General features: G+C 46.0%; 1 protein-coding gene across 1 annotated transcript in view; it reads left to right on the top strand.

The window, feature by feature from the left end:
• The window catches only part of DPCD (deleted in primary ciliary dyskinesia homolog (mouse)), a 31,710-nt gene that overhangs the window by 1,376 nt on the left and 16,932 nt on the right, over positions 1-13,402 (top strand). The window contains exons 2-3 of the mRNA XM_088450532.1: positions 4,036-4,116; positions 13,120-13,244. Of these exons, the coding sequence (XP_088306658.1) occupies positions 4,036-4,116; positions 13,120-13,244 (206 nt within the window). The remainder of the gene's footprint in view (positions 1-4,035; positions 4,117-13,119; positions 13,245-13,402) is intronic.

Genomic DNA, 13,402 nt, shown 5'->3' with positions numbered 1-13,402 from the left:
ACAGTCCGCCTTTAAATTTGAGATTATTAATTGTACAGTAAATCATATTTATTTTATTTTGTACTATATGTATGTGTACATCTAATGGGGGTGATCAACCTGCAATGTTGTTAGTTATTGGAAGAATATATTTACTTTATATAGATGGGATGTAGAGTCACAGACAGTGGCAGAGATTGGAGGAGGCGTGTATACATAGTAACATTGGCCTAAAGTGTCATTTCAGGCCTTGGTACTACCTCAAATTAATTAACAGATCTTATTTTGCAGTTTACATTGTAAAAGTATAGCAGTGTTCCCCCAGAATATTTTGCCAGCCAGGTGACATCAAGAAGTATATAATGAAATGTTGAAATCCTGACCCTATATTTATTTAAGCTCGAGATAAACATTTTATATATTAATTCTTCTCCTCTTCTTAGAGGTCCAGTCGTCTGCAGCTTTTTCATAATCAAAGTCTGTAGGATCAGCATCAGATTATTTAGTGTGTTCTGCTTCATGCGATTCTTTAAACAGGTTTTAATAAAATTTAGAGTAGGAAATCAACTTTCACATTCAGCTGTGCTAACAGGCATAGTTAGTCCAATAGCAGCTAGTTTTGATAAATTTGGAAAAGATTCTTTGAGCTCAGTTGCTGAAAATGTATGCATTATTTGTTTTGAATCTAGATTTTTGTAGGTCTCTAGTACAAATCAATTGTGAGGCAACTGACCGTTCTAGTTTACTAGTTTCATAGTTTAAAATTGGAGGACTTCTACTTTTAGAATAATGCGCAAAAAGAATCTCACATGCCTTATTTTGATCATGGCTCTCTGTATTGAATACTCTTGAAAAATAGAATATAATTGGAAATCTTGCTTCTAGGTGGTTGATAACTGTGTCTACGTATTTCCCATAGATATTTGTCTTATAAGCACTAGCGTTCGCATCATACTTGCCTACTTTGAAAAAGCATTTCAGGGAGATTGTGAAAGCAGCACCTATGAGCGCACATTACAGTGTACGTGTACTGCTACACCTGAGAGGCGTGCCATAAACCTGACTTGCATCCAAATATAAACGAGACCCAAAGCAGTTAGTAACATATATTCGTTGATGAAAACACACTGATTCTTTTCAGAAAATACATGTAGTCATAGGGATCGTTGTGCCTTATAATCAATGCAGGGAAATTATATTAATGATCCCATTTGAATGTATATATGTTTTTTTTTCTAATTTACCAGCTACATAATGGGGGTAAGGCGCAATCGGGAAGATTGCTAGGGGTAAATTCACGAAAGTGAGAGTTTTTAGAAGTGAGTTTTAAAAGTGATGTTGCCCATAGCAACCAATCAGATTCCACTTAACATTTAACTAGCACCTTCTAGAAAATAATAGCTAGAATTTGATTGGTTGCTAGGGGCAACATCACTTTAAAACTCACTTCTAAAAACTCTCACTTTAGTAAATTTACCCCCTAGACTCTTCATTAAGACAGGGAGGTTGCTACTATTTTAGGGAGTCTCCCTGACAATGAGGGAGAGTTGGCAAGTATTAGCATCAGAACAAATTATTCAAAGGTCTAACCATTCACCATGTAGGGATGGGACATCAAAAGAAAACATGAATACAAAACATTATTTAGACATAAACATTGGTTCTCTGGAACCAACGTTAACCGATGTTCCTGTTTTTTTGTAAGCAAACTGTGGGCCTGATTCAGATTCGATGTTAGGCCACTGCGCATGCGCACGCCGGAGCCGGCTCCGACGTGCACATGCGCGAGACCAGGCTAACGACGGGCTCTCCGTTGCTCCGGGTCTCGCACCAAAAGGGGGCGGCTGTCGATTTTGATCGACAGCTCGCACCGTTTTGGAGGCGTGGCGTGGGGGTGGCTTGACAAACGGAGGCGTTCCCATGCGACCGCCTGCCGTTTGTGGGCGGCCCCAATGACATCACCAGTGATGTCAGTGGGAGAGCTTCCGGCTCTATTAGAGCCAGAAGCTCTCTGGGGCTTGCGGCCATGAGACCCTACCACAAGGGTCTCGTCGCAAGCCCAATGGTCGCGATGGTCAGACCATCGCGACCATCATCCTGGCCGCTCGCAATAGCTGTGGGTGGACATCCACAGCTATGCGAGCGGCCAGGAGGCCGCTCCAAAAAAATGCCCTGATTCAGAGCGAGCGCTCTTTCAGAACGTCCGGCTCTGAATCAGGGCCTCTGTACATAGACATTAATAGACTAAAACTTTTAAAATAATTGTTATACAATGTCTATCTTCATGGAGGCAAGCTGTGTGTGTGTGTGTGTGTGTGTGTGTGCTTCATCCATATCGATCTTCCTGGTATTATAAAGCGCAGAGCTCTATATATATCCTTTATATATCTTAAGATACACCTGGAATCTAGGTGTTTTTATGTGCTGCCACAAGCACATTGTACTGTTCTGCTCATTAATGTTAATACTGTAAACGACATTCTATTTCACTTGGATATATCTTATACATATACAAATTATATAATCGAACAGCGCTGGTTTGTTTTTCCTTTTCCATTGTGTATAGTATACACAAATATGGTGCAAAAATTACAGGGATGAACGCATTTTTAAAAGTAAAACATGTTTTGTGGTAAATCAAACTTGTTATTGAAGAAATATAAGTGATGCATTATCTAATAAAACTTTAATGAAACAGCTCACTGCTGCTTACCAAGACCTGAAGCAGCCAGAACACCCCAGCAGCCAACTGGTGTTCACTGAGAGCAGCACCAGTGACAGTGAACCAGGGGTGGGACTGTACTATGTGCTGCAGCTGATTGGCTGATCAGAGTGTCAGCCACCACCCCCAGCAGCAGCATGCACGCAGCAGTAGTAGCCCAGTCAGTGTTTGTACTCTCTTCTTAAGTTGTGATTGATTATAAAACAAGGAGCGAGCCAGCTGGTAGCCCAAAGCAGTGACAGCACCACACAGTGGGCCTCATTCTGAGGCGGTCGTTAAATGCAAGCAGTCGCTCTGAATCAGGGCGGCCACTTGCATCCTGAACAGCCGCCTCCTTGTCGATCGTTAAGCTGTGGGTTAATACCCACAGCTCTAACGACCGACATGGGTGATGGTCGCGATGGTCTCGACCATCGGGGCTTACGACCAGACCCTAAGGTTGGGTCTGTGCACTCGTAAGCCCCAGAGAGCTTCCTGCTCTGTTTGAGCAGGAAGTTCCCCACTGACATCAGCAATGATGTCAGTGGGGCCGCCCCCAAACGGCAAGTGTTCGACTGGAACGCCTCCTTGTGGCCTGGCACGCCCCCGGCCTGCCCAGCAAACGGGGCGAGCTGTCACTCAACATCGACAGCTCGCCCCATCTGCTAACGACAGAGCGCCCGTTGTTAGCCGGGTCTCGCGCATGCGCATGACGGAGCCGGCTCCGTTGTGCGCATGCGCTGTGGGGCAACATCGAGTCGGTTGTGAGTGCTCAGCGCTCACGACCGACTCTGAATGAGCTCCAGTGTCACAAAATAAAACATTGGGGGAGAAATCTAGCGATGGTAATGAGACATTGGATCCTAAACATTGCAGGGTTAAACATCAAACATTGGAACCATCTGACCAATGTTTCCGATGAAACATCAAATGATTCCCATCCCTATAATAATCACCAGCAAGATGGAGATTTTTGAAATGAGTAGCAGGTGTATGTTTCAATTAGAGATGTGAGCAGACCCCCATGTTTTGGTTTTGTCGAAACCACCCTCGAGTGTTTTAGTTCGTATTTGGATTTTTGGATTTCTTAAAAAATTGTTAAAAACAGATAAAATCATTTAACATGGACCTGTTTTTGTTTCTATAGTATTATTAACATCAATAACTTTCATTTCCAGTCAATTTTGACCACCTCCCAGCACCTGAAATCACGAGGGAGGGACTTTGAGTCCTATGGGAGAAAATAAAATTATTATTAAATACAATCCAAAACACATGGATCTGTTTTTTTAAATCCTAGTTCTGAATTTTTACTATGTGCTTTCCCTTATCCTAAATATTTTCATTATTTCCAGGCAGAAGAAAAGTACATTATCTGTTTTCAGATGGCAAGGAAATGGCTGAGGAATATGATCACAAGACAAATGAACTTTTGGGTAAGTAAAGTATATATGGTATCAGTGACAGATTTTACCCAGGGTCTGCAGGGCTACACTAAAAATCTGACCCCCACCCCCTCCCCAGCACTGGGAGTGGCTTTCCATTGGAAGCTCTTTCTGCTAATCATACGCAGACAGGCAGTCCCAGTGGCAAGTACCCCCTAACAGCAGCATACAATACTCCGCAGTGACTGCATGGCTTCCCTGGGCAACAACTCGATAAAGGTGGTGGTGACCAGGTAGTGGATCTTGTACAAGTCCAGTGGGGCTGACAGGTTGGTTCCCTTCCTTAAGGCATCAGACAAGGAGCTATTATCTGTTATTTATATGGCACCACATGGGTTTTGCAGTACGTAAGTATAACCAGTGCAAACACAACAAGATGGGGAAAAAAAATGCAAAAGACTACAGTACAAAACATTGCAAACATGGGATACAAGCTACAGTTCTCAAGCATTAACAGCACATGGTCTCTGGGGAAGATGGATGAGTCCCATTCAGCATCGCCCTGCTAGAGCAGGCTACCGGGAACAGGAGCAGAGGCAAATGCAGGTTCTAGAGGGGGGTTTCCAAATGCTTGATTTTATAGTGAGTGTGGCCAGTCCATGAAGAGGGCATAATTAGCACTTAACCATACTGCCAGAGCTGAATGTTTTTATTTCAGATGTGGGCACCATTCCAGAGCATTGGAGCAAGTCTGGGAATCTAGGGGTGGAGCAGAAGAACCTAGCACTGCACTGGACATATATGTACATTTTGGGCTCCTTATGCACTGGATAGTGTATTATTATACAATATTAATAATTAACTCTATTGATGGTCTATAGCAGTGCATCCCTAACAGTGCATGTTTTCCAGATCTCCTAGTTGGTGCACAGGTGTATTTATTACTGGCTGATATATGTTAAAATATCCACAGGTGGTGCTAATTATTTCATTTGTGATACTGAGAAGAACATGCACTACTAGTAAAGTTGAATTATATTACTATTTCTATTGTGGTTATGGTGTGGGCTGGGGATGTGGGTTTTCAGGCAAACGGGGTTGCTTCTCAGCCAAGGGAGAGGGATCACTCACAATTTTGCCTAAGCACATAGCCATGAATAAAGAATGGTACCAAACCTTCCTCCAAGAGCAACTTCTCCCAACCATCCAAGAACAGTTTGGTGACAAACAATGCCTTTCCCAGCATGATGGAGCACCTTGCCATAAGGCAAAAGTGATAACTAAGTAGCTCGGGGAACGAAACATATACATTTTGGGTCCATGGCCAGGAAACTCCCCAGACCTTAATCCCATTGAGGCAGGTGGACAAATTCTGACAAACTCTAAGCATTGATTATGGAAAGAATGGGCGGCCATCAATCAGTATGTGGCCCAGAATTTGATTGACAGCATGCCAGGGTGAATTGCAAAGGTCTTGAAAAAGAAGGGTCAACACTGCAAATATTGACTCTCATAAACTTAATGTAATTGTCAATAAAAGCCTTTGATACTTATGAAATGCTTGTAACGTTACTTCAGTATACCATAGTAACATCTGACTAAAAGGTCTAAAACCACTGAAACAGCAAACTTTGTGAAGACCATACTTGTGTCATTCTCAAAACATTTGGCCATGGCTGTAGGTTGGTGGGTAGGAGTCTGGGTACCACATAGTTAACTTGTTCACCACAGCCCAGGCTCCCCCCTCCCCCAACCACAAGCACCTCAGTTTAATGCTGGTGCCTGCAGCAGCACTCTCTGTAAGTTGTGCATACACCTTCTTTTTTTTTTTTATCCACTTTTTATTTTCCACGTCCGGAGAGATGCCCGTGCTGCCGCTTCATCACCCCAGTGCCGGCGGGTGCATCGCTGGCAACTAGGACAGCATCTTCGGCCGGAGCTCCGGACACAGCAGGGAGCCGCAAGCTGCAGCCGGTGCAATAGGGGACAGGTAAGATGGCTGTCTATTGCAGGGAGCCGTGTCATTGCGGCTTCTCACCACCGGTCAGGGAGACACCGGCGGGGCTGGCAGTCTCTGCATTCCCGCCAGGGCAGCTGGGCGACGGGGTGCCGCAGTGTAAGTTACCATTATGCCCTGGGGTCCATGCCAGAAGGGGGAGGTAGGCTCTCCCCAATAGTTCCTCTCCCGCTCCTGGGTGCTATCCCTTAAGAGACATTCCATCCCAGGGTCACTCCTCCTCTCTCCCCTCCTTTACAGATGCTAGGCAGCCATTTTCACAGTGTCCACTGGTGCAGCGTATCTTTGGAGAGTGCAGGCTCCTGGTCTCCCTGTGTTCCTCCCCCTCAGCGGTCAGGTTATACATTTACCTACTTCCTCCCCTATTGGGGTTGGTTTGTTGAGCGCTTATTGCGTTTTTCTACCGTGCATTGAATGTTTCTGTATGACTGTTTAGTGTACTTTGTATAGTCCAGGTCTCTGTATAGCCCCACTTATTTTTCTATTTGTGGTGCTTTTACATTAATTGCTCTAACCTTATTGGCACATCACAGTTCCTGGCTCTGGTGTGTGGGGTCCTCCTTGGATTTCTGTACTATGACTTCCAGGGGTAAAGCTCCCAGGGAGGTGGGTGCTTCTGTGCTGCGGAATTGTAGGTCTTGTGTTGCTGTGTTTTCTTCACAGATTTCGAACCACGATGGTCTTTTTGTTCGCTGTTTTGCAACCTCACAGGAGGTTCCGTCATCTTTACCGGCCAGCCAGGAACCAACTTGGGTTTCCTTGCTATCCCAGGTAATGTTGCAGGTAGTCGATCGGCTCTCATCCCCGGGGTCTGCCTCCCCTGCTGGGATCCCGTCAGGCGTGGCCCATTTCTCCAATGTGATTCCATCCCCTTTGCTGCCCTTTGCTGTGGAGCCTCCTTGGATGCAGTCCTTTATGCAGTCAGTTCAAGGTTTGGCACAGCTGTCAGTACCTTTCAAACAGATGCTGGACAGGGAGCACGCTTCTAAAAGGGACAGCTCTACACCACGGTCTGATATTGAATCAGACTCTGATATTTCCTCTGACCATGAGGTAAATGTATCTGGAGCCTCTGATGTTGAGTCCTCTTCTATTCCGGAGGATTCCCATCCTCAGGTGGAAGTAGGTTCTTTGATCAAAGCAGTTAAATCGGTGCTGCTGATCAAGGTTGCGTATCTGGCCCCTATGACCAATGCTCCAGTGTTTAAACATCAAAATAAGACTGTTTCGGAGTTCACTGCTTCGGCACAGCTTGAGGACCTTTTGGCGGAGGCATGGTCCCATCCTAATAGGCGCTTCCAGGTCTCTACACGCATTACTTCCTTTTATCCTCAGCATGCTGACGATTGGGCTAAATGGGAGTCTTCTCCATCGTTGGATGCGCATATTGCCCGCCTGGTCAAAAATACCACTCTTCCTAACACTGCTTCCCTTAAGGATCCGACGGATAGGAAGTTGGAAAGTCTATTTACTCTAAAGCAGGTGCAGTAGCTCATCCGGCCCTTGCATCAGCTTGGTTGCTAAGGCCACCAGTCCCTGGGCTGATGCCCTAGAGGATGGTCTCACTTCAGGTACCCACAGGAACGAGCTTTTGTCTCTCGTAGAGCATATCAGTGAGGCGGCTTCTTATCTTGGGGAAGCGGCTATAGCCACAGGTATACTAACGTCCAAGGTTTCAGCCTCCTCAGTGTCAGCTAGAAGAGCCCTCTGGCTTCAATCCTGGCGGGCGAAAACAGACACTAAGAAGGCCTTGAAACTCTGCACTATTTGGGGGATGTTCTCTTTAGTCCAGAATTGGACAAAATCGTGGCTACAGTGGCGGCATCTAAGACAGCCGTTCTCCCTGCTGGGGCAGCCCCTAGGTCACGATCTTCTAGTTTTCTCTCTTTTCGTCCACAGGGAAAAGCCAAAGGCTTGTCGTTCTCTAGGTCCCAGGGATCCTCTGCTAAAGGTTCTAAACCAGCAGGTAAGCAACCCTGGTCTACCAGAAGCCCGGCTACTAAGCCAGCCAACAAGCCTGCTGCAAGCCTGGGTGGGCCTGCACCAGGGGAACACCAGCGTGGGAGGCCAGCTTCTTCTTTTTTCTGAAATTTGGAAGGCGACCACAGAGAATGACTGGGTAAGAGGGGTGGTCTCCCAGGGTTACGCGTTAACCATTTGGGCGCATCCTCTGACCCAGTTTTTTTCTACAGGTCGTCCTTTGGATCAGGAAAAAGCAGGAGCCTTGAGGGAGTCTGTTCACTCTTGGCCCCCAGGGTCATTGTTCTGGTTGCCGCGGCTCAGCGGGGCTTTCTGGTTGTATGCCAGTCTGTTTTTGTTTCGGAAACCGAACAGGTCTTTCCACCCGATTCTCAACCTGAAGTCTCTCATTCGGGTGCCGAATGGAATCGCTTTGCTCCATTATTCTAGCCATGGAACCGGGGGACTTTATGGCATCCTTATACATCCAGGATACCTATTTGCATGTTCCCATCCGTCACCAGCGATTCCTCAGGTTTGCGGTCCAGGAGGATAATTTCCTGTTTTGGACTTTGCCTTTTGGACTTTCTACGGCTTTGCGTGTCTTCACGAAGGTCATGGAGACTTATCTTCGCAGCAGGGGGAATCAGAATATTTCCTTATCTGGACGACTTGCTTCTTCTGGCCCAGTCTCTGGAGGTTCTCAAGGAGTACGTTAGGGTTACGGTGGATCTTCTCCAGGCTCACAGGTCATCAATTGGAAGACTCCCTTTCAGGAAATTGTGCATTTGGGGGCCTTGCTGGACTCCAAGGGGTATATTTACTAAAGTGGAGATGTTGTCAATAGCTACCAATCAGATTCTACTTAACATTGAATTAGCACCTTCTAAAAGATAATCGCTAGAATCTGATTGGTTGCCATGTGGCAACCTCTCCACTTATAAAAACTCTCACTTTAGTAAATATACCCCCAAGGCTCAGCAGGTGTATTTCTGCATCATCGTCTGGTGTCAGTTCACTCTTGTATGTGGATTCTGGGCTCCACTTTCGACATGGTGGAGTATGCCCAGTTTCACTCCTGGCCTCTCCAGTTGGAGATTCTAGCCCGGTGGAACAAATCCCATCTACAGCTCAGGTCTCAAATGATTGTAATCTCTCAGGAAGTGCATCCCTCCCTCTTGTGGTGGCTCCAGGGATCCCATCTGACCAGTGGAAGTTTTAGGTTCAGAACTGGGTCCTCCTCACCACCGACAAGTCTTCAGGAGTGGGGGGCGGTGTCCTGTCGGCAAACCTTTCAGGGTCAGTGGTCGGCTCAGGAGAGCCAATTGCCGATCAGCATTCTGGACCTCCGAGCGGTTTACAGAGCTCTTTGTCTATCTTTGCAGCTCCTCCTTAGTCGCCCAGTCCAGGTACAGTCTGACAATGTGACTGCTGTCGCCTACATAAACCTTTAGAGTGGCAGTCGTACCGCCATGAGGGAAGTAAGTCGCATTCTCCTGTGGGCAGAAAGGCATCTTCCGTCCATGTCGGCGGTTTACATTCCCGGAATGCAAAATTAGAAAGTGGACTTCCTAAACTGCCAGGACATTCATTTGGGCAATACATCCGGAAATCTTTCAACTCCTGGTTCTTCGCTGGGACCTGCTGGACATCGATATGATGGCGTCTCGACTCAATCACCAGGTTCTTAGGTACTACTCATGCACCAGAGATCTGGGGACCTTTCTGGTGGACGCTTTGGTGGTTCAGTGGACCTTCCTATACATCTTCCCTCCAATCTCTCTGATTCCGCGAGTCCTCCTCAAGTTGAAGTTGGAGGGCGGCACGGTGATCCCTGTGGCTCCCGATTTGCCGAGAATGGTGTGGTATGCAGACCTTTAAGGCCTCTCCGTCGATGCTCCTCTGTGTCTTCCACTGCAGCAAGATCTGCTGTCTCAGGGCCCGTGCTTTCATCTGGATCTGGCCCATCTCGCTTTGACAGAGTGGCTCATGAGCCAAGCATTTTGAGAGCTAAGGGGTTCTCCAGGTCAGTCATTAACACTATGCTCAATGCCGGTAACCCCTCTTCAGCTAGAATTTACCATCGGGTTTGGAGGGTTTACTTTGACTGGTGTTCGGCTAGGAATCTTAAACCTAGGTCATTCCGACTCTTGAGGTTTTCTCCTTTTTGCAGATAGGGCTGGATTTGGGCCTCTGCCTTGCTTCTCTGAAAGTGCAGGTTTCAGACCTCTTTTAGAGGCAGATTGCGCAGGTATCTGATGTTTGGACTTTTCTTTAGGGTGTCCTTCACGTACAGCCTCTTTGTACAGCAATTTGTTCCGCCGGTGGCTCCTTGGAATTTGTCTTTGGTCCTTAGGGCCCATCAGTCTTCACCTTTTTGAGCCTTTAGACACAGTGGACATTCGTTGACTTACCTGGAACTTACCTGTTTTCCTTCTTGCCATAGCTTCTGCCTGGCGGGTGTCGGACTTGAGCGCATTGTCCTGTCCCTCTCTGTTTCTAATTTTTCACTTTTCACCAGGACAGAGCTGTCCTTCGAACGTGACTAGGCTACCTTCCTAAAGTTGTTTCCAGGTTCCATATCAATCAGGAGGTTATGGTTCTTCTTCGATGTCGTGCGGGCTCTCCGAATTTATGTGGACAGGACAAAAGATTTGCATAGGACAGATGCTCTTTGTTCTGTATGACTTTCACAAACGTGGCTGGCCAGCTATTAAGCAGTCGCTAGCCAGATGGATATGTTTGACCATTCGCCACGCTTATGCTGTGGCGGATATTCCAGCCAAATCCGTGGTGACTGCTTTTCCACCCGGTCAGTGGGAACTTTGTGGGCAGTGCGACGTGGTGCTTCTGCAGAGCAGCTGTGTAAGGCGGCCATGTGGTCCTCTTCCAATACGTTTTTGAAATTTTATTCCTTTGACGCCTTTGCCTCCCCTGATGCGGCTTTTGGGTGAAGAGTTTTCAGCGCAGCCCAGGAGCGTCCCCTATGGAGTAAGAAGAAAAGTAACCTGTGTGGAGTAACCTGTGTCCCCTATGGAGTAAGAAGAAAAGGAGATTTATGTGCTTACCTGTTAAATTATTTTCTTCAATTCCATAGGGGACACAGGGCGCCCACCCTGACGCACCTGGCTTTCGGGGCTTTGCTCTGCTTCCGGGTCTCCTGTTCACATTTGCTGTGTATTAGACCTGAGTGCGTGCCGGTCTTCCTTCTCCTCCTTCTCGCTCCTTGCCTTAGACTTGCCAACTAGGTGCCTAGGGTGGGGGTGGGGTATAGGGGGAGGGGAGACCCTGGGCTGTGGTGAACAAGATAACTGGTTCCCAGACTCCTACCCACCAACCTATACCCAGCGTAAAGCCTGTGTCCCCTATGGAATCGAAGAAAAGGATTTAACAGGAAAGCACATAAATCTCCTTTTTTTTTAGTACAACCATAAAACATGGTATAAGCTTGCAGCTAACATGCTGCATTTTATAAATATCATCGCCCTTAGCAAGCGTTTTTAGAAAATTCTTAAAGTGACAATCTTAGGTCATATGCATGCGACCATTTCTATATCCATCTGATCCATGGATGAGAGATGGTTATACACACATAGACCACATCTCCTGCCTGTGTATATAGGAGCTATACAGGGGTGGATGTTGGAAAAGGGCTGGAAAAAAGAAGCACTTACACTATTTTCTCCAGTCTCTGCTCCTATATTTGCTTCTGTAAATCAGTTATGTTCACTGTCTGTCGCAATCTACTTAGAGAGCCCTACTCTTCTCTAGTGTCAAATGACCATGTACATAAAGGGTATTGCTAAGACAAATGTCATAACGCTTCCTACAGTGGAATAAGTAGATGTGGGCTGAGTGAATCAGAGAATCTAGGCAATACACACCTGTTTGGGGTGTTTGTCAGCCATGAAAAACAACAGCTCAATTAATATCACATGAATAAAAAAATATGTATTATTGTTCTCATTTGAATAACTTTTAACTTTGGAAATACTTCAGTAAGAATTTGCATTATGTTAATGTTATATTGAATTAACTTGTTTCTGCTCATAGATTTTGTCTTTTGCGAACGCCCATTGCATTTCAATACTAGGTACACATGGATGATCCGAATATAAAGTGTTCGAACATAAAGCCGCGTACACACTAGACGATAAGTTGGACGATTGGAACGATAACTGTATCGTTATCGTTCATCGCGTCCAGTGTCTACCCAGTCAAAGACCAACGATGCGCGCTCCCACGGGTCGTGGTAGATGTCGTTCATTGCCTGAACATGCAGGCCAACCTGACTATATCGTCAGGTTGTGCATGATCAGGGATCAGGGAGGGTGCCGGCACTGAACAATATCGTTAAGTGTGTGCTCAAAGTCGTTAACGACATTTAGCCCGGCACTGCAGGGGAAACACTAGACGATAGCTCATGGAGCATATCGTCTAGTGTGCACGCGGCGTTAGAACGGGAATGCAGTCAACACCACAATGTTTTACAGTTATGTCGACATTGTTGAAATGCCAGCATTGAACATGTTGACATATTCAGAGTGTCAACGTGTGAAATGTTGACATTCTGAAGGGAGTGGAGGGTTAAGGATAGGCACTAGGGGAAGGAGAGGGTTAGGCTGAGAGAGGGTAGGCTTAGGTTTAAGATTAGTGTTAGGAGCGTTACTCACCACCGGAGCCACTATATCACAGCCAGAAGTCATCATCACGTCAACAGACCCGGAATACACCGCTGGAGCCGCCGGACCCTGAACAAGGTAAGTCACCGCTGGACCACCAGAAACGTTTTGTTGAAGACCTGTCATAACTGTAGACATGGCGAATGTCGACATGCCAAGCATGTTGACACGATGAACGTTAACAAAATATACCCAACCCCATTAGAATATTACATCTCCAACAACCCTTGTGTGTCCATGTGTAGGAAATGGGATAGTCAAGATCCTGGCAAACTAAACATCAACAGCAGCACTGAGTATTAACTGTTGATGGAAGACGTTTCAAACACACCTCCTTTCGTTTCATACATTCAGCACATAGTTAATATCATGGTACTGTTATATTTTTTTTTATAGTTCGTAAATGGAGACAGAGGTCTGCACTGGGAGCTTATGGTCAATGGGAGATTGAGGTAGGAGAGACACCTCTGCCTGTCATTGGAGTTCTACAGACGGATTTCTTAAAGGAAAGCAGTTCCAATGTGAGTACTAATGATGTGAATACAAACTATAACTGCACACAATAAACAACATGTTATTTCTTAGAAGTCAGATAATGCTGTAAAGTATCATTTGGGATACAGATGAGAATCCTAAATAGTATGTTTGAAAGTTGTATAATCTGCCACTGAATAGAGCA

Source organism: Taudactylus pleione, unplaced genomic scaffold (genome assembly GCF_031769625.1).
Source record: "Taudactylus pleione unplaced genomic scaffold, aTauple2 ptg000518l, whole genome shotgun sequence".
Classification (NCBI taxonomy): Eukaryota; Metazoa; Chordata; class Amphibia; order Anura; family Myobatrachidae; genus Taudactylus; species Taudactylus pleione.
The sequence above is the reverse complement of the archived record's forward strand: the minus strand, read 5'-3'. Positions and strand labels throughout refer to the sequence as shown.